This window comes from Lissotriton helveticus, chromosome 10 (assembly GCF_964261635.1).
Source record: "Lissotriton helveticus chromosome 10, aLisHel1.1, whole genome shotgun sequence".
NCBI classification, from domain to species: Eukaryota; Metazoa; Chordata; class Amphibia; order Caudata; family Salamandridae; genus Lissotriton; species Lissotriton helveticus.
The window spans coordinates 131,521,057-131,541,551 of record NC_136071.1 but is presented as its reverse complement, the minus strand read 5'-3'; the positions used below and the strand labels follow the sequence as shown (position 1 = coordinate 131,541,551).

The 20,495-nt window shown below is 44.1% G+C and overlaps 1 protein-coding gene across 2 annotated transcripts in view; it reads right to left on the bottom strand.

Moving 5' to 3' along the window:
- The window catches only part of UNKL (unk like zinc finger), a 513,314-nt gene that overhangs the window by 80,973 nt on the left and 411,846 nt on the right, over window positions 1–20,495 (bottom strand). For both annotated transcript variants that reach the window (XM_078664930.1, XM_078664931.1), the window contains one exon: window positions 18,986–19,188. In XM_078664930.1, coding sequence (XP_078521056.1) covers window positions 18,986–19,188 — 203 coding nt within the window. The remainder of the gene's footprint in view (window positions 1–18,985; window positions 19,189–20,495) is intronic.

Genomic DNA, 20,495 nt, shown 5'->3' with positions numbered 1-20,495 from the left:
TTGTAATCTTTTGTCCACATGTTGTGCAATGGCAACATTTTGTATAAAAGAGAGCGACCTACATATGCAATTTGAAGCAGACTCGCAGAACCTACATGTCCATGTACTTCTTATGACTCTTGTTTCCCTGCAGTAATAAACGCTGATCTTTGACGCCGAAGGAAGTGTCCCGTGTCTCTGTAGTTTGTGCGCCGAAACAGGTATCCCATGAAGGTTATAGGTGTTGTTCCCTGGCACCGCTGGTACTGTTAAAAGTCCAGTCCTTCAGTTGGCGCCCAACGTGGGGCGACTTCAGCGGTACCGGTCCAAAGCCTGATGATCGTGAGGAACTTCGTGTGAAATCTCCGAGGGAAGGTGCACCCCGCTTCATCGATCCTGTTGTCGAAATAAGTGGCCCGACGATTTTCCCTGCGAAGATTCCCGCCTCCTGACGGCTGCGACGGACCGATGCCCTGACTGTCGACCTGTTTTCGACGCCCGGTGCAGACCTTACGTACAAGCGAGATGATAGACGGGCCTTCCTGGTGACGCCATTGAAGTTCTGAGTTAAGTATTTGTGGGTCGCTCCCAGTCCTTAGTGGTTGTTCTAGCTTTTTGAAAGCTTTGTTGTAGCCTTTAAGGCTTTGTTGTAATAACTCACCGAGCTTTGTAATAGCCTCCTCAGGCTTTGTGGTTAGCTCTCCGAGCTTTGTGATAGCCTTAAGGCTTTGTTGTATTGCATGGTTCCATTGCATTTGTGGTTCTTAGTATTGGTTCTTAGTATTATTTGACAGTTGCAATTGCCAAAAACCGAGGGTTTTGACTTACACGAGGTTTAATTGCTTCGGTAATCCTTGAAGTTTGATACTAGGTTAGTGTGCACGATGCCTAGCCATAGTGGTTTGTTTCGTATTTTCAAATGTTGCGCAATGGATTCCCGATTGGAGGACTCGTGTCCGATACCTCCAGTTGGAACTCCGATACATGACCTTTATAGTCGACATGGGGTGGGTCCTATAATATATAATGATTACTGGATCCGCTATACAAAGAAAGACGGTGACCTTAGATGGCCACCACATGGAACTTTTGAACTTTCGATTTTAGATAATCTTGAGGCTAAATTATTTTTAAAGAAAGCTAGGCCAGCTATGTTTGATTCCTTTCGGATATGGCGTAAAGAGGCCAAGCAGAAAGAAATCAAACAACTTAAAAAGGATCAAAAGCAAGGGTTTGTTCCGATAATGTAAACTATACGAGAATGTAAACAGGCTAAAGAAGAAAAGGAAATGGAAATCTCTACTAGATTGCATCACATGAAAATAGATAAATGTTACCCGGTTTTACCGAGTAGTCTAGAAAAGAAAGAAGAAGATTTGAAGGAGGATTCCTTGTTATCGTATTTGATGACATCACCACCTCCTTATGTACAGGGTGCTACTGCTCCTGTAGCTGCTCCTGTAGTACCTCCTGTTGTACCCCTTGTTGCTCCAGCGGCTGCGGGTCGGCCCGCTGTTAACCCTACGTTTGTTCCACCACCTGTCCTTGTTCCTACTGCTCCTGTACCTGTACCTTCGCAGACTGTTGTTTCTGCTACTCCGACTACCTTGTCCGTTCCTACTATGCCTTCCTTCACCTCCAGTGTTGTTGCCCCTGTTTTTCTTTCCCCTTCTGTTCGTAAGCGTGTTCCTAACTCTGTTGCTACCCTTTATTCACCTCTTTCTGGTCCGTTATTTTCGTCTGATTTATCTAAAACTCCTCAGAGACGGAGTCAGATCCCTAGTGGTAGGGAGAAAGAGACGTTAGTAACAATGGCACATAGGTGGATAAGACATCCTGCTAATTACACTCCACGTGTGGTCTTCGACACGTTTTCTCAGTTTAATGAGCCTACGCAGAGATTCGTGTTTGAAGAGATGTGTAACTTTTTGAGGGAAGAATGGTATAACGATGATGTAGATAATGTACCGTCCGACATTATTGAACTTCAGAGTCACTTTTCGAACGGTATGATTATAGGTGAAGATGTACGACGTGCCGTGGAACGCTTAGTAGCGTTCAGATCCACAGCACATTCTCGGGTGTCATTAAATGATACCACTGAGAATTGGAAAGCGGTTCCTGGTCAGTATCCTATGAGAGAGGTTCCGCCACTTTGGGTGCCTGGAGATCTGCAAGCTAACCCTGTGGTTCTACCGCATTTTCGGAGGGTATGGATACATCTTCCATGGAAACGATCGGAAGTTTTGCAAGTGAAGCAATCATTGCCCGATCCGCGTAAAAATCCGGCTGGTTATTATAAGGAGTTATCACAACTGGTGGAAGCTTCTATTATGAACCTTGCCGACATCGACATGTTGTTCGGTAATGTTGTACCGCAACCAGTTTGGGCAAAAATTCGTCAAGCCGACCACGCAGTTGAACTAGGGGGTGATTGGGCTGCATTGATAACGGCTGATGGACTACAAGTTGGTGGGGCTAAGCCTGACCAGCTAATCTTGGATTTGCCTCAGAAAATAATTACGCTCATGAAAACTCTCATGCCAGCGATGAAGGTGAACTGGGATAAGTTATCTGCCTGTAAGCAAAAGAAAGACGAGAGTGTCTCGGATTTCTTCACGAGGTTTGAGGACGCGTTTGTCGACCACAGCGGCCAGGACATGGGCGCTGAGGGAGGCCAGCGGTTATTTGTTGACAAATTCGTGTCGAATTTGTTGCCTGAGCTAAGCAACAAATTGAAGAATTCAGAAAGTGCGTGGGCAGTTTCAACCCCTGCGCAAATACTAGCAACGGCCCAGTATTATGAAAATAGGGAAAAGGAAGAAAGTGATCGTGTAGAAAAGAAAACGAAGGAGCTCAAAACAAAGGTTTTGTTGCAGCAAGCATATCCTCCACGATCAAACCAAAATGATTCACAACAGCAGTATCGACCACGAGCACAGCCCGATAGGATACAGCAGCGCTCTGACAACTTTGATTATAGATCTTCACTTGGGTATAATCAGTGCGCATATTGTGGGAAAGAGGGACACCTAAAATATGATTGTCTTGCCTTACGGGACCGCCTGAATGGTGTGTCGACACGAGGAAACCGTGGTGGTGGTCCTCAACAGGCATCACGAGGTAGAGGTCGTGGTTCATCCCACAATCAGATTGATCGTCATCAAAATCAATCGGATGCGAATAATTGTTTTGACCAGCGAAACGCGGGGTCAGTCCGATCTGCACAGTATAATGTGGATGATTATTACGTAGAGCATGAGACTGTTGCAAACGACCATTACTAGGACAGCCAACGACAAAGAGAGGGAGTAGTGTCAGTTCCGGTTGATCAGAGTGGGCCTTACGTTGCAGTGGCTACATCGGGTGTAGTTGAGCCATTTCTGTTAGACACTGGTGCGACGAAAAGTTCCATCATGCATTCGAATTTCCCTGGCGCACCTTTGTCTGGCTTAACGAACGTTTCCGTTGGATTCTCTGGCGCCCCTGTTAGCAACCCAGTCTCTAGTCCTTTGCCTCTTATGATTGGACCTCGTGAGCTAACGGCTCCACTGATTCTATCTACAGGTTGTGGTGAGAATCTTTTGGGCCTGGATTTATTAAAACGATTATATGCAACTTTGTATTGTTCCCCCGAAGGAGTGGAGCTTACATTGGGACGGAGAGTGATCTCTCCCATGTATTTATCGGTCGATAAATTCCCACTGGAATTGAGTTCCCTCCCTGCGTCCTTATGGGCCACAGGTCCCAATGATGTGGGCCTATTAGACATTCCACCCTATGTGATTCAATTGAAACCAAATGCGCGGTTACCACGTTTACCTCAATATCGTATTTCTCTTGAGGGCGAACAAGCGCTGTTAGCAATCGTTCATGATCTCATTGGAAAAGGTGTTGTTGAAGAAACTCGTGGAAACGTGTGTAATAGCCCTGTATTGCCAATTCTGAAACGAACTGACCCAACTAAACCTCCTGTGTATCGTTTCGTTATAGATTTGAGAGAGGTAAATAAAATAGTGGTTCCACAATTTCCTGTGGTTCCCGACATTACGGCCTTACTAACAATGATTCCGGCATCTGCCTCCTGGTTCACAGTGATCGATCTAAAGAATGCTTTCTTTAGCATCCCGATTGCAGAGGAAAGCAGAGACCTATTCGGATTCTCATTAGGTGGTCGCAGTTTTAGGCTAAAACGCGCTCCACAGGGCTACTGTGAGAGTCCGTCAATCTACAGCCAAGCACTTAAAGGTCAACTTGATGCCTTTGTTTTACAGACAGGTGCGGCTTTGATTCAATACGTTGATGATCTTTTAGTGGCAGCTGATACAGAAGCTATTTGCAAAACGGCTACGGTATCATTATTACACTATCTACATGACTTACACCACAAGGTATCGCCTTCCAAGCTACAGTATTGTTGTCAAGAAGTTACCTATCTAGGTCACTTATTGTCAAGAGAAGGGAGAAGGTTGACCCCAGAGAGAATTGCAGCGATTTCCCGAATGACTGTGCCAAAAACCCAGAGAGATGTTCGTGCCTTTTTAGGTATTACGTCCTATTGTAGACAATGGATTCCAAATTTTTCATTGTTGGCAAAACCATTGATAGCCCTTACGTGCAAGGATGTTCCATCCCCATTGCCTTGGTCTGAAGAGTGTCAGAAAAGTTTTTCTGAATTGCGTGATGCGTTGTGTTCGGCTCCTGTGTTGGGCACTCCTGACTACAGTAAACCGTTTACACTATACGTTCACGAGAGGGATGGTTGTGCGTTGAGTGTTCTGACACAACCTTTTGGCGGCAAGCAACGCCCATGCGCCTATTTTTCTTCGACTTTAGACCCAGTAGCAAGAGCCTTGCCGAGTTGTTTAAGGGCAACAGCGGCAGCTGCGGCGTCCATTCGACAGTCCGCAGGTCTAGTCATGGATAATATGCTTACGGTGATGGTTCCGCATGCAGTTGACACTCTATTGAATCGAACGAAAACTCAACATCTGACGAGCGCAAGGTTGTCTGGATATGAGTGGACGTTGCTGGCCAGTCATATACGGATAAAACGATGTAATGTGTTGAATCCAGCAACATTGCTGCCGATCGACACAGAATCAAGTGGTGAAGCAGTACATGACTGCTATCTCAGAACTGAGGAGGAGACCAAGGGTCGTATTGACCTAAAAGATACTCCATTGACAGATCCCGATGGTACTTTGTATGTGGATGGTTCTTGTTTTAAGTTGCCGAATGGTGATGTGACGACTGCATATGCTGTGGTAACATTGAGAACGATTGTTGAAAGGGCAAGATTAAGTCAGAATTCGGCTCAGGCTGCTGAGCTGATCGCATTGACGAGAGCGTGTGTGTTGTCTAAAGATAAACGGGTGAATGTGTTTACAGATAGTCAGTATGCGTTTGGTGTGGCACATAGTTTTGGACGACTGTGGAGAGAGAGAGGATTCCTTACGTCGCATGGCACGATGATTCAACATGGTCAGCTTGTAAATGATCTTTTAGATGCACTCACATTGCCTAAACAGGTGGCCATAGTCAAATGTAGTGCGCATCAGAAAGTAATGGACGATGTGGGTCGTGGTAATGCGTTTGCGGATGAAACGGCTAAAGAGACGGCTAAAGATTTGACAAACAGAATGTATGTTACGAACTCAGTGAGATGGCCAACAGAGACTGGTATGTGTGAAGACACAATTGAAAGTGTGAAGGGAATACAGAATGAAGCCACTAAGACGGAAAGGACTAAATGGAGAGAGAGCACGGGAAGATTGGATGAGAATGGATGTTGGGTTGATTTATCAGAGAAGCAGAGATGGATGTTACCGGATGCGTATGTGCTCGCTGTTGTTACAATGGCTCATGGTATGGCGCACATCAACACGAAAGACATATGCAAGTTGTTGTCTCATGTATGGAAGAATGATGGGATTACTAAGTGTGCAGAGAGAGTGGTTAAGAATTGTATGGTGTGTTTGATGCACAATCCTGGTAAGGGCACCCCCACTCCTCCTGGCCATTTTGCCCCTCCTACATACCCTTTCGAAGTCATCCAGTTGGACTTTATCCACATGGACCGATGTAATAACTTGAAGTATGTGTTGGTTGTGGTGTGTGCATTCTCTAGGTGGATTGAGGCCTACCCCCTTAAGGATAACACGGCTTTATCCACGGCAAAAATTTTGCTCAAAGAATATTTTCCTCGGTATGGAATGCCTCGGGTCGTATGGTCGGATAACGGAAGTGAGTTTGTTGGGAGTGTGATGAAGAGTGTGTGTCGCGGTTTAGGGATTGCGCAAAAATTTCATAGTGCAAACCATCCACAATCAGCAGGCTTGGTGGAAGGATATAATGGCACTCTAAAACTGAAATTGGCTAAAATTCAGGCAACAACTGGTTTATCATGGCCCGACGCTTTGCCTCTAGCTCTCCTGTCGACCAGGGCAACTGTACACTCTCGAGTAGGGCTCAGCCCATACGAGATTGTGTTCGGCCGCCCTGCTAATGTATGGGGAGTCCCAAGACCTAAAGAATTTGATAGAATTGAATACCCTATGTTGATCGATTATCTCTATGATCTGACTGCTAAATTGAGTTTGATTCACCAACAGGTCTTTGAGGCTCTGCCGTCACAAACAGAGGGTCCTGGTCATCGGCTCCAACCAGAAGACTGGATCCTCGTCCGGAACTACGGACGAAAACGGAACCTTGAACCGAGATTTGTGGGCCCGTTTCAGGTGCAGCTGGCTACGAGGACGGCGGTTCGACTACACGGACGCCGGAATTGGGTCCACGCTACCCATACTAAAAAAGTCCCGTTTCCTTTGCCGTCGGACACCTGGATGAGAAGAGGTCTTTCTTCATCTGAGACCGACACTCCACAACGTTTCGTTCCATTCAGCGAAGCTTGGCTTGTATCTGACACTGTTATTGATTCCCCTCAAACAATTTCCTCCACGTCAACCTTGGAAAATTTGACTGTTGAACAATCGCCTGAACAATTGAACACTCATTTGCCATCCAATCCACTGTTTGAAGATCAGACTCGTCCTGGAAGCAGCCGATACTTTCTTCGTCCACGAACGAGCCACAAATAAAAAGATTTTTGTTTTTTAGGTTCTACGTTTGCCCTGAACATAGTGGACATTGTATATTGTGTATTTTTTTCCCTTTTTCGTACAGCCAGGAACATTATTTAGCTAGAATCTACCATCCAGGTTGACCGTAAGGCCGTGCGGGTACTTCCTTCTGTTTAGCAGTTATCGACACAAGGTCGGTTTCTTTTATCGATTTCTGGGAACTCCTGGGAATTGGTAATCGCTACTCAGAACGAAGTGCGTCAAGAACGTTGCGGACGGTCGTTAGGGGATGGAATCATCATTGTCAGAGCTGTCGAAAAGAGAGGAAATGTTGGCGCAAAGATCTGCATTGCATAAAATGTTTCATACGAAATGGTTTTTCTCACAGGTGATCGTACTGTTCCTCACCATATCTATGTTACTGGTAGGGGGAGTATACTATGGGTCCCAGTTCCTATTGTCTTCTGCTACACCTACTCTTCCATCTCATGATCTATATTTCGTTTCTACTGTCTCTCCACATTCCTTTTATCTTCTGCCTCAACACGAACAAGTCAGACGTGCGGAATTCAGAAACAACTCTTTTATCCAACTCTTGCATCAGCATCAGTTAGTGGTAAACACTACCAATTGTTGGGTGTGTGGGTTAATGCCACATACCATGGATAAGGGTATTCCGTACTTAGTTCTGCCTTATAGTGCACAAGGGTCAGCTCGAGCATTACAAACTATGTTCCGTAGCGCACTAGATTCCTACCCCCATCGAGAACCACGCTCAGCAAACTCTGGTCCTGGCCCGTACCACAAGACTCTGGCGAGAGCTATTGCAGACTTAGATAGAGATATTTTTGACGCATCGCTCATCCCAGAGGAAGAGGTGCGAGCATATAAGGAACTAAGTGAGGCTGAGTACAGCTTATCAGTGGGTGAGAGGCAGCTTAAAAGCTCGTCACCGATATGGATTGTACCTCACCTTGGTAATTTCTGCTTGAAAGGTCTTGGTCGAAATCCGAGAGCTCAGTTTGGGGAGAGTGCTTGTACCGAGACGTATGTCTTACCGACGCTCTCCTCCCCTGTCTTCCTGCCTGCCAAGGGTACCTACTTTGTATGTTATGATCGAGCCTATACATGGTTACCTCACGACTTCTCGGGTACCTGCTATATTGCGAATCTTTTGCCTCCGACTTTCACTGTGGCCTCTGATTACCACAGAACTAGAATTGTGAGAGGTGTGGTTAGTAAAGAAGATACTTCCGGACAAGAAGCGGGAGACTTCTTTAAGGGTTTCCTACCGTTCTGGGGACCGATGGTTAATAGCAGGAACCTGAGACAGTTAACTCGTGTAGTAGAATCAACTGCCAACATAACTGCAAATGCCCTTGGTAATTTGACAGCCGAACTCCAGGCGGATAGACTAATGACGTTGCAGAACCGTATGGTTCTAGATATCGTTCTAGCAGATAGAGGTGGGGTTTGTAAAGTCATCCATTCGAGCTGCTGCGTATTCATACCTGATAACGCTCCAACGGTTTATCAAGCCATCTCTAAGTTGCACAAAATTTCGGAGTCCATACACGTGGACGAAGGAAATTGGACGCTTCTTGGATGGTTTTGGGGTCTGATGTCGACTTGGGGTTGGAAGATTCTGATGATCATGGGGGTTGTTGAGACATTTCTGTTCTCATGTTGTCTTTGTGTGCAATGTGGTCCTGCCTTATGTGGCCTTTGTGCTACGACGTGTATAAGACAGCCCGTTGTCACCAAAGAGGCATTGAAGGATAGAATAATGTATCAGCAACATCTAAATGATCTGATGAGTATCGAAATCGATTATGATTCCGACTAGTGCTTGCCTACATGAGGGCAAAAGGACCGTCTGAGGTTCCGTAAAAATTATTACGACCTTCTGGGCATTACCGAATATGGACGAGTTCGGTATCTACGAACCGTAAATGACGAGTTTGGCAAGTGTATGTATTTTCGCTACGCTACCTGCCAGGGTTCGTCTAATATTACGTATTCTTCATCCGAACCCTTGGGTTTCATTTTAGATACGGCATCCATTTTGTTTCTTGCCCTCACGTAGTCAGCGTGCAGGTAACTGTTCGCCCCTTGACCCTCTAGTTCCCAAGCCTTGCGGAAAACGCATATTCCTTTCATGCGTCTTTATGGCCGGAGGAATGACACAGCAAAGGCAGATGGCTCAGCTTGAGGGTAATCTGGTCGTGCCGGCCTATTGTGACAGCCGTGCAGGAGATGGGATCCAACTCTTTGATCCTACGATCATGCTTCCGATATTACCCCCACACTCTTTTCTCTACACGTGTCTGACTTCCTTGCAGCTGCTCTTGTCTCTTCTTCTTTGTCATTTACAACTCTAATGGGGGTGCCTAATGGTGGGAAGATGTACTTTTACAGTTGGGAACCGGCATTGCTACTGTAATTATATTGCGGGATTCTGAACACATGAAAGCGACCCTTTTGAAGTTTTACTGTGGGAACTGAATTGTAATCTTTTGTCCACATGTTGTGCAATGGCAACATTTTGTATAAAAGAGAGCGACCTACATATGCAATTTGAAGCAGACTCGCAGAACCTACATGTCCATGTACTTCTTATGACTCTTGTTTCCCTGCAGTAATAAACGCTGATCTTTGACGCCGAAGGAAGTGTCCCGTGTCTCTGTAGTTTGTGCGCCGAAACAGGTATCCCATGAAGGTTATAGGTGTTGTTCCCTGGCACCGCTGGTACTGTTAAAAGTCCAGTCCTTCAGTAGGAAGAGGTTACCTTTGTATGAAAAGAAGTTGTCTTTTAGTGCTAGTGTAGCGCACTTCAGGATGAAATCTTTTGATGTTCGAAAATCCCAGGTGACTGAGTTGAGAGCAGTACCCAAGACTTTGATGGTATCGTCCTGCGGGATACTGGTATACAAGCTCTCTATATCCAGTGTGACCAATGTTATTGTATATCCTGTGAGGTCGAGGTCTTGAAGCACCTGGAGGAGGTTCTTGGTGTCCTTGAGATAGGTTGGAGTGCTCTGGACAATTGGTTTCAAGTAATAGTCACAGAAGCGTGATAGAGGCTCAAGCAAAGAACCTATGCCAGACACAATTGGTCGGCCGGGGGGAGGCATTCGGTTCTTGTGCGTTTTAGGCAATGTGTAGAAGTAAGGGACTATGCTTTCATTTGTGCTCAGAAAGTCTGCCTCATTCTTGGAGATTTCTCCATCTTCTTCTGCTTGCCTAACTAGGTTACTAATCCGTGTCCGAAGGTCCTCTGTTGGGTCTCTTAGCAGTGGGAGGTAATTTTTCTTGTCATCCAGAAGGGTTTGACAGGCCCTTTAGCTGTATTTTGTATTACCAGACCTCCGCCCTTGTCAGCTGGCTTAATTGCGATACTTTGGTCGTTTTGTAGTGCCTGCAGTTCATGGTATTCTGCAGTGCTGAAGTTGTTGTAGGTAGAGGGGTCTTGGCAGGTTTAAAGGTCCGGAAACACAGCCTGTTCAAAGGCAGTTATAGCAGCTGGAACTGTGTGGGGTGGGGGGGTAAACATCGAACTGAGTTTTAGTCCGGTGTCACCTTTCCTTGTATTTTCGTTGGGGTCTTCTTTGCCTTCAAAGAACGCCCTAAGTTTGAGCTTTCTGAAGAAAGCAGCGAGCTCACAGTGGAGCTTGAATTTGTCTGGGCGGGTAGTTGGGACAAAGCCAAGGCCTCTTTCAAGGACCTTGATTTCGGTTGAGGACAGAGTTTTATCTGAGAGATTGGTTACCAGGCTTATAGGCCGCTCACTCCTGGTTGCTTTTCTTTGTTGCGGGTATGATTGCTCACTGCATCGTTGTCTTCCCATGACACTTGGTTGGACCCTCTCCTCTTCCCTCTCCCTCTCCTGCCCTGTTCTAAAAAAGGCTGGTGGTATTGATGTTGAAAGTTGGGTGGTGGCATAAATCCAGGGTTCCAACCCATCATTGGATATGGAGGTTGTTGGAAGGGGAACTGGAGGCCCATTCCTGTCATCTCTGATGGTAATGGCCATCTTTGTTGCCGATTATGGTAGCCCTGTCGTCCTCTACCATTGCGATTACCTCTGTTGCCTCGTCTTCTGCCTTGTTTATGGGACCCACTGCTGGAACCACTGCTAGTGGTTGAATTGTTATCCGATGGATCAGTGTTGCTTTGGTTTCTTGTGGGTGGTGTGAAGGAGGCTGCTGAGTATGGGTAAACCTTTTCGAATTCAATTTTTTTAGGTCCTTTTGGAACTTGGTGACTTTGGCTTGCATAAGGTTGTCCTTATACTCATTTAATTCTTTATTTATTTCGTCCAGCTTGAGACTCAGTCTCCTGGATTTCAACCTGGAGGGTCTCTGAAAGTCTTAAGGCTGTCTTTATAATTAAAACGAGCCAGTCGCGGGTACAATGCCACGCGATCATGGCCCATTCCTTTCGGAAGATGGCGTCGTTCAGGAAAATACGTGGCGCATTCGTAACTAGTAATCCTCTAGGGGCCATGTTTTTGAGGAGATACTGTTTCAGTATTGTCCCATGGAGGATGGTACGTATTCTGTCACGTTTTACTTCCGTCAGCTTTTCCCATTCGGAAGTATGGGCTATCACCTGTGAAATTGCTGGATCAGCAAACAAATTGGAGTCAGACAATAAGTCAGCCACCTCTCACTCTGAATATGTCAGTCCTAAGTTAGACATAGTGACCACACGGTAGGGAGACACTGGAAGGTAAAATTCTTAAAAGAGCCAAAAGTGCGCTCATTAAGAACAGCTCTCACAGCTCTGCGCTGCTAAGTATCAATAAACAAAAGGCGAGATAGGGAGAGTAGACTGACACCCTTATTCCCCGGTTATAGTCAATAAACAAAGAGTGTCTTATGGTTGTACTTTAACCACTTTAGGGAGCAAAAAGAAGAAAGAAAAACGGCCTCACTTAACACCAACTAAGTGAGACATTTTAATTTATTCAATTTCACGCGATCGACCTGCACTATTAATTCGATCGCCAATCGGAAGTAAAACATCCGTTTTTATGTAACTTACAACCTAGCACATACCACAAATAGCACGTAGCACTTCTTTCTGGATAGTAGCTCAACCCAGGGGCTAATGGTGGTGATAACTGTACGGTTACAATACACCACTACTGTCTCTGAACCACCTTTTGGAGCACTAGATAACCATGGATACCATCACAACAAATACTAAATGTATGTCGTGTTCTATATGTTTGTCCACGTCTCTTTGTTTTTGCAGGTGCAGAAACCGAAAAGTTGAAGCCTCCTAAACCAGGAGTGATTAGGGAGACTATTCTTTCTTCCTAATTTTTTGCACTTTTTCACTGCTTTTTATTTTTCACATTCACGTCCCTAGGTAAGGGTGGGCCTTAGCGTGCTCATACCGCCAGGGTTTAGTACACCTTAATAGTCCTGAAGAATTGCCTGGTAAAATTACACCGTTTCACGCAAAGAAACATGTCGACTGATATCTAGGAATCTGCCACTCAACTAAATGTGGACTGCTTCCAAACACATAGATTTTAATACTAAGTCTTTAGTGATCATAGAATAAAATTTCCTTTTGATACACTACAGACGATTTTAAAATACCTTCACCACTCACTAGTTTAGTTTGCACCAACACGTCCTAAATCTCACTAACCTGCTCCGCAGTAGATCTGGCGTTGTAGCACACCAAGGAGACACTCGGTCCCCTTGGTGGAGCCCGATGATGAAGCATGTCATCACCAGGTGGTGAGTGAGGGCTTTCCTTAAACGTCCTAAGTGAGGCCGTTTTTCTTTCTTCTTTTTGCTCCCTAAAGTGGTTAAAGTACAACCATAAGACACTCTTTGTTTGTTTATTGACTATAACCGGGGAATAAGAGTGTCAGTCTACTCTCCCTATCTCTCCTTTTGTTTATTGGCACTATGAGGATGGCCAAGGACATTGTGCAGAGAAAGGATTTGAGGAGACGAATAGAAGCAAACTCTTTTTTTCGGATAGACTGTGAGCCAGTAATAATAAATATGGTGTTTTGCCTTTCTGTGGGAAAGAATGCCTTGTTTTGGAGAGTATCCAAAGTTGCTCCGAGAAAAGTTATCCGTTAAGAGGGTGTGAGAACAGACTTCTGGTAGTTGGCTGAAAGCCCAAGAGAGCGAAACAGTTGTATATGGCTTCCGAAGCTCGGTGAAGAGAAGGAGCCTTCATTAGCCAATCGTCGAGATGCAGGCCCCGTTATTGTAGGTGTGCTGGCACAGGAGCGCAGCATTTAGTACATACCCGAGGAGCTGAGCAGAGGCGGAAGGGGAGAACCTTGAATTGATAGTGCGTGCCTACCATAGTGAAACAAAGAAACCTTCGCTGTTTGGGATAGATAGGAATATGAAAACATGCATCCTGTAAATCAAGGCTGGACATAAAATCCGAATGGTTAAAAGCTGCAATATCTAATGGAGAGTTACCATGCGGAAGGATTTTTTCTGAAGGTAATTGTTGAGCTTTCTGAGGTGCATTCTCCTGACTTCTTCACAAGAAAATTGCAGGAGTAGAAGCCCATGCCCCTTTGAAAGCGTGGCACTCTCTATGGATCCTTTTTGCAGCATGACGAATGCTTCCTTCCTGAGTAACTGAAGATGGGATGGCAGAGATTTTTGTGGTGGATGGGATGGCAGAGATTTTTGTGGTGGAAGAGGAGGTGGTACTGTGACAAATCCAGGGTATGACCATACTTTATTATATCCAGGAGACATTTGTCTGTGGTAATTGTTTGCTATTGATCGAAATAACGTGCGATGCATTCCCCTCTGGATGATAGGATATGGGAGAGCGCAGCAGGTGCCAAGACATTGTCACTGTTTCCTAACAGCATTTCTGGATTGTACTGGTTGTTTACATCTGGGATGCCTGGGGTATGCAGCCTGTGGTGGTGCACAATAGGCCGGTCGCTGTTGGTAGGAAGGACAAAATGACTGATAGGTCTGAGGTCGGTATCTCTAGTAGCCCCACGAAATGAATAGGCTTCTCTACCACAAGCTCCATGAAGGTAGTCTTTCTGTTTTGGAGCGTGTCCATAGCTTTAGCAGTCTTGGTGTCCGCCTTAATAGCCTGTAAGGCGTCATCAATGTGCTTACCGAAAAACGCATCACCATCAAAAGGCATGTCTAGGACCTTATTTTGTACCTCAGGGCAGAATGTAGTTGCCCTCAACCAACCCTGACGTCCAAGGACGGCTGCTCCAGCGAGCTGATGAAAAGCCAGGGAAGCCACATCCATGGACGCATCAATAATCTCAGAGGCAGATCTTTCTCCCTCTAAAAGAATCTTTCTCGCCTCTAGCCTTTTGTCTTTTGGAAGAAGATCTGCATATGGGGCGATAGCGGAGCACATTTGGAGGTTGTATCTGCCAAATATCGCACAGTAGCTCCTGAGGTGGTGGTAAACCTCTTGCCGATGTTATCAAGATGCCTAACTTCTTTATCTAGAGGAGTAGTGACAGGCGCTGAAGGATTCCTTGACCAGCGTTGTGCGGCTTAAGTAATCACGGAGTGTGGTTTCGGGTGTCCTACCAGACAAGCTAGCACATCATCAGGAACTCTGTATTTCTTTTCTATTCTAGGTAAAACTGTGATCACTGTAGCAAGTGTTCTCATGACTTTCACAACTTCCGCCCAAACATCGTCTATTATAGGGATTGCTCTCCCAGTCTTCCGAGATTGGTCTTTAAAACCATAAAGAAAGCAGTCACACTCTTTGACTGTCATCGATAACTGAAACCTAGAGGTTGCTCGCTCTATTAATGCGTGGAACCCCCCCAATGTCCTCCGGCAGAGAATCCACTCCTTGAGGAGTTAGGGAAGCAGGTGTTGATGTTATATAGACTTCCAACTCATTGCTAGCTGGTCTAGCACTATGAATTTCACCTTCCTCTACATCCTCATCATCAGAGGTGTCATGCTGTTGCGGAGGTAGAACACTATCTGATCCTGGCGACACTCTAGGCGAAGGTTCAGACATGCGTGGCGGAGAGAACGGTGGAGGTGCACTCGTCGGAGGGAAAGGAGTACGATAATCCTGCAACATGTCTTGTGAATCTTGCACTAATGCAACATCTTCATCATCGTAATCGTCTTGATACTTGACATGAAGCTGAGAAGGACAGTAAGCAGGGTCAAACATGTCATCCTCACCTGACTCTTCCAAAAATTTTGAAGGAGGTAAGAGTGAAATTACAGAAAGATTTTGAAGAAAAAGCCTCGTCGATGGTGGTATCCATGAGAATGCCGTTGATGGATAAAGAGGAGTTAGTTGTAATGTTAGTTGTAATGTCGACGGTCTTTTAAGGCTGGCGTAGCATGCATTGTCAATAGTTTCGCAGGCGGGAGCGGTGTCTATGTCGTCGACGAGGACATAATGGGCATCGACAACAACTTATTGCCGTCGATGCACACACTGTTGCGATTGTCGACAGAGCAAGCCTCGTCAACGAGGAACTCATCGGCGGAGAGGGTATCTTCACCAAGGTACAGGCATATATGAAGCTGTCGTCGACTGTGGTTTTTTCTAAGACAAGATCAACGATGACGATGGAGGGGAAATATGCACGGGTTGTGATTTCTGCATTGACGGGGACCCAGAGACGCGGCCGTTGATAACACAAGCTTTTTACAGACTGTGATCTTTAGTAGATGGCCCTAAAGAGGGTATTCTCATGCATTGAGGCCAAATGGTCATTCTCCTCTACAGGAAATGAACGCTATCCTTTTTTGGGGGGGGGGGGGGCTGCTTCATGACATATTTTAGAAGGTTTTTTATTGCCCTCAGGAGTCCTGTGACCTCTTACTCCTTTTAGATTTTTCCAGAAAGGTATGTGAGGCAGAGCTTTGCTCATCCACTGAAACGATGTCAGATTTACTTTTAAGTCTTTGCAGCCAAATCAACAACCTACCCTCTCTATCTTTAATGGTTGTGTTTGAGAAAGTACTACAAATATTGCAGTCTAACTTTATGTTGGGGATATAAACAGTAAATACAGTTCTTATGGGGTTCTTCAACATGCAGCCTCTTCTTACCGCATGTTCTACACGACCTGAAGAGACCTTTCTTTGAAGAATCGGACATTTTCAAGAAGATATCTGAAGTTTGAAGGAAAAAACTGAGCAGAACTCAGGGAGACTCCCTGTCACACGGCATACAAAATCTGAGGGACTAAGCCTCTCTTGGGAGTGTTTTACAGGGTGCTGTCGCCTTATTGGTTGTTTAAGTTTGGTCCTTTTTTTTTTTTACAAAAGAAGGTAGATAGGCTATTGCAGCGACTGTTCATTAGCCTATGATAGTATTATTAACTGATTTTATAATGATACCGTGGGACTCCCACTACGACGCCGGACATGTGAATCTATGAAAGATACAATACTGGAGAAAAGAATATTACAATACTATGTTATCAGCAATAAATGATCTGATTAGACAGATCACTGATCTGTTTTGAGGATTTTTGATGAAAGCTGGTACGGCAAAAATGCCTTAACCCACTTTTAAGATTTGAACCAGAAAATCGTATTTTAAACTGGAGGTTGCCTTAACACCCAAGCCAACGGGTCTGCTATGAATCGCAGCCACAAGAAATCAATCTTTCCCGTTATGAGATTTTTTACTTGGGCTCACACTAGTCACTGGAATTTTGAGCTGGAGGTATCAGACATTGTTGAACTTAATCAGATGCAGCTGTAAGGTTGATCCCGCAAACTATTTCTGAGCTTCAAAACAAGTTGTTATTGTGAAAGTAAAATCTCTCACTGTGGCAAATGCAACTGCAAGGAATAAGAGTGGGCCATCAGGAACCTTATGCAAATCACTTTTTTTCATTGGTTGAATGTTTGACTATAGGTGGTTGACATTGATTTTTATTGTTAGTATTAAGTTTCACTGATGGGGTTTTTCACTACAAATGATATTTCACTGGATGTATTTGACACATTTAAAAGTAATTGTTGCTCTTTTATTTTAGTTCTTACTTTCTTGATATTTTTTTCAAATTTTAAGTACAGTACGTTTTTCCACTACAGGTTTACTGGCTTACGCTTCTCTTATTCAGAAAATGAAACCCCTTTTTGTTACTGCAGTTGAAAAGAGATATTCAGCACACTCTTATATTTACCAAAATATTAACAAAAAACGGCCAATGTAAAGGCCTGAGGTCTATGAAATCAACACTTCATGCATTTATTTCTTTGACAAGAATAGAATGATCCAGATTTGCAAGTTCCACTAAAAAAGCAGAGTCCACATCAATGAATATCTTCAAAGGACATGATTCTTTTATTTTCTTATTGACGGTGGATCCAAACAAAAATGGCAACAAGTGTTTCGTCTTCCCTTAGACTTTGTCAAGGCATGCAGCGAAAAAAATGTGGACAAAATAGTGTGCCCAATTTCGTGGTCGGCACGGTTCATGGTAGAGTTGTCTTCGATAAGACCGTACTTGTGTGAAAATTTGATCAAATACACTTATTGGCTTGAAAGAGCACAAATATTCTTCGTACTGGAGTTCTATTTAACACGATTTTCCCTTAATCACACCACCTCGCTATAACAAGGTAGAGGAGGTACGTTCATTCTCCTCCTTCCACCTTGAAATACATATATATAATGTATGCCATTCAATTTTAGCGTGAACGACACGTGAAACCTTGATAAGTTCCGACCAGAAGACAAAAGGATAAGAAGTGTTCTCCTATTCCGCACCGCGTCCTATCCGTCCTATTTCGCATATAGGACGCGGTGCGGAATAGGAGAACACGGCTACCCGCACGAACCGCATGACCCTTAAAGAAAACAACAGAGGAAAACTCTCTGAAGAAAAAAGGGCCTCACAAGTGTGCATGGTGTACGTGCACAAGACGTAGCAGGGAAACACAAAACATAGCCCTAACAAAGGCCCCGGACTCGATTGGGCTCCCAAAGAGGGCCGAAACATGTTGGCACAGGAACATGGGTACAACAGAATAATTGAATTCAATAGAACCCAAAAAAACCAAGTTTTTATCTATGCCCCAGGTACCCTTCAAATAAAGCAAAAGCCTTTGGATATACCTTGAGGTATTTTTAAGTATCACTCCTCTGGATCCCTGCTCATCCAGTTTTGCTTCGTCTAGGAACTCCCATTACATCTATGGTTGAATCCGCCCTGGTAGTACCATCTTACCCAAGTGTGGATACGCGCTGATGATGAAGCATGTCACGACAAGTGAGTGAGGCGTCTACTCCAATATCTTCGGATATCCCACATGTTTAGGACAAAGCAGAGTTAAGATCTCACATCCTGACACTACAGGAAATCTGGAGTTTCCTAGTAGAAATGTTATTGCATCAGTTTCTTTTGTGTGCGTAAGTATCTATAGCGGGAGAGTGCAACTTATTTGATGTCCTCTCGCTCTCCATAGTGATAAATATGCTATATGTATTTTCTGTGAGGTGTGCCTTGTTAAAGAGTCCAGTTGAGCACAGGTTATCCTCAATTAAACCAGCCTTTGTGGAATGGACGGTGAACATTGCCCAACAGGTATGCTTCCCACATATTTATTACTGTGCTTAGCCAAAGTTTTATTTCATGGCATTAAATGGGATCCGAGACAATTTTGTAAATTTTTTTTACCACCAGAGGTGAAGTCAGTTGCCATTAGTATGTTATTAAGGGCATCACATTTTATTCCATTACATACTTCGCAGGTATACACACTTGAACATCTGAATTAAAGGTAGGCTATACCACAAGTCACCAGAATGTGATGCTCATGGATGCTCCAGTACAAAATACATTTAATAAAATTATAATTGTACAAACTATCAAACCAGAGAACACAAATAACTTTGTGATTAGCGAGCTATTTAATTTAGCTGCTTTACTAAAGGTTAGACATCACCTGCTTCACTTGTTGCCAAGAATCTTCCCATCGCTTTATTTTTCTCCTGGCTTCGTCAAGCTCTTGCCTAACTCTAGTTAATTCATTGCTGTTAGAGTTTGTACTTGTTGAATGTGTAGAGGCACTGCTGAACACGGGTGAAGGAATAGGCGAAAAGCTTCCAGTGACAAAGTCCCAGATACTGCCGGTGACACCATTCAAGCCTGCAAAATTAAATATTGAATATATAATTAAATGTGGGTGCCAACAAAAGGGAGTAGATTATACAGACACCGTTGCTGGAGAACAGTGGGAAAAATTGAGTAAAAAATAAAAAGGAGAAAATCAGTCCTTAAATATCAATACAAACTTAAGAAAAGGAAATCATCATGGGTCTGATTCACAAAGGTAAACTTACACTTCTGTGCAGGTTTATTTGTTTTGTAATTCACTAAACTGCATTTTAATAGTACATTTACGAGTGCGGAAACTGCAGTCGGGGAAGAGAATTTCGCACATAAAACATGCCTATCTTTTTTTGTGCAGAGTTCTACGCCCGTCCTGCCAAGTCTCCGCACTCCTAAACTGAGAATTTGTTTCAATACTTTACTCGGTTTAAAACAACCATAAAAGCATACAATAGAACAATTTAAACTTCTACTCATAAACACTGTTAATCACACAATATATACGATTAGTCCATCTTGAAATATAAATACAAATAAAGTGCTTCAGTGCAAATTTAAAACAGTAAGATAACTAGCAAAACATTTCATTTAGTAGGATTTAAAACAAGAATACTACCTAAAACTCATCATTATTTCCCTACTAAATTCCTGTGTTTCATACCGTGGACAATAAAGATCATGCTACTTATCCAATAAGCAGCTGTTCTAGAGATGTAGAGCTGTAGATTCACATGCTTTGCATACAACTGCCATCTAGTGTTGGGTCCGGATGGTTGCAAGTTATTTTTCTTTGAAGAGGTCTTTTCGAGTCACGAGGTAAGGCGACTACTCCTTTCGCGATAGTGCGCATGGGCATTGACTCCATTGGAGATTGTTTCCCGCAAGAGGGTGAGAATGGAGTAAGTAAGAGCAGTATGGAGATGTTCTTGTGTGTGGAATGTAAATAATGCAAAACTGCAACAGCTACAGGTGCCCAGGGAGGCGGGAGGGTGCATGTGAATCTACAGCTCTACATGCCAAGAACAGATGCTTACTGGGTAATGAGCATAATCCGTTTGAGGCATATGTGCTGTAGATACACATGCTTTGCATAGACTATATAGCAGTATTCTTCCAAAGCGGTAGCTAACCAGTAGATGCCGCAGCTGTTTGAAAAAGAGTTTTTAGCACTGCTTGCCTTACATTGGCTTGTAGACGTGCCAACATATTCACACAGTAATGTTTAGTATAAATGTGTGGTGAGGAGCATGTTGCTGCTTTACAAATGTCAACTATAGGGATATTACCTAAAGAGGCCATAGACGCTCCAATTTTACGAGTGGAATGCGCTCTAGGAGGTATAA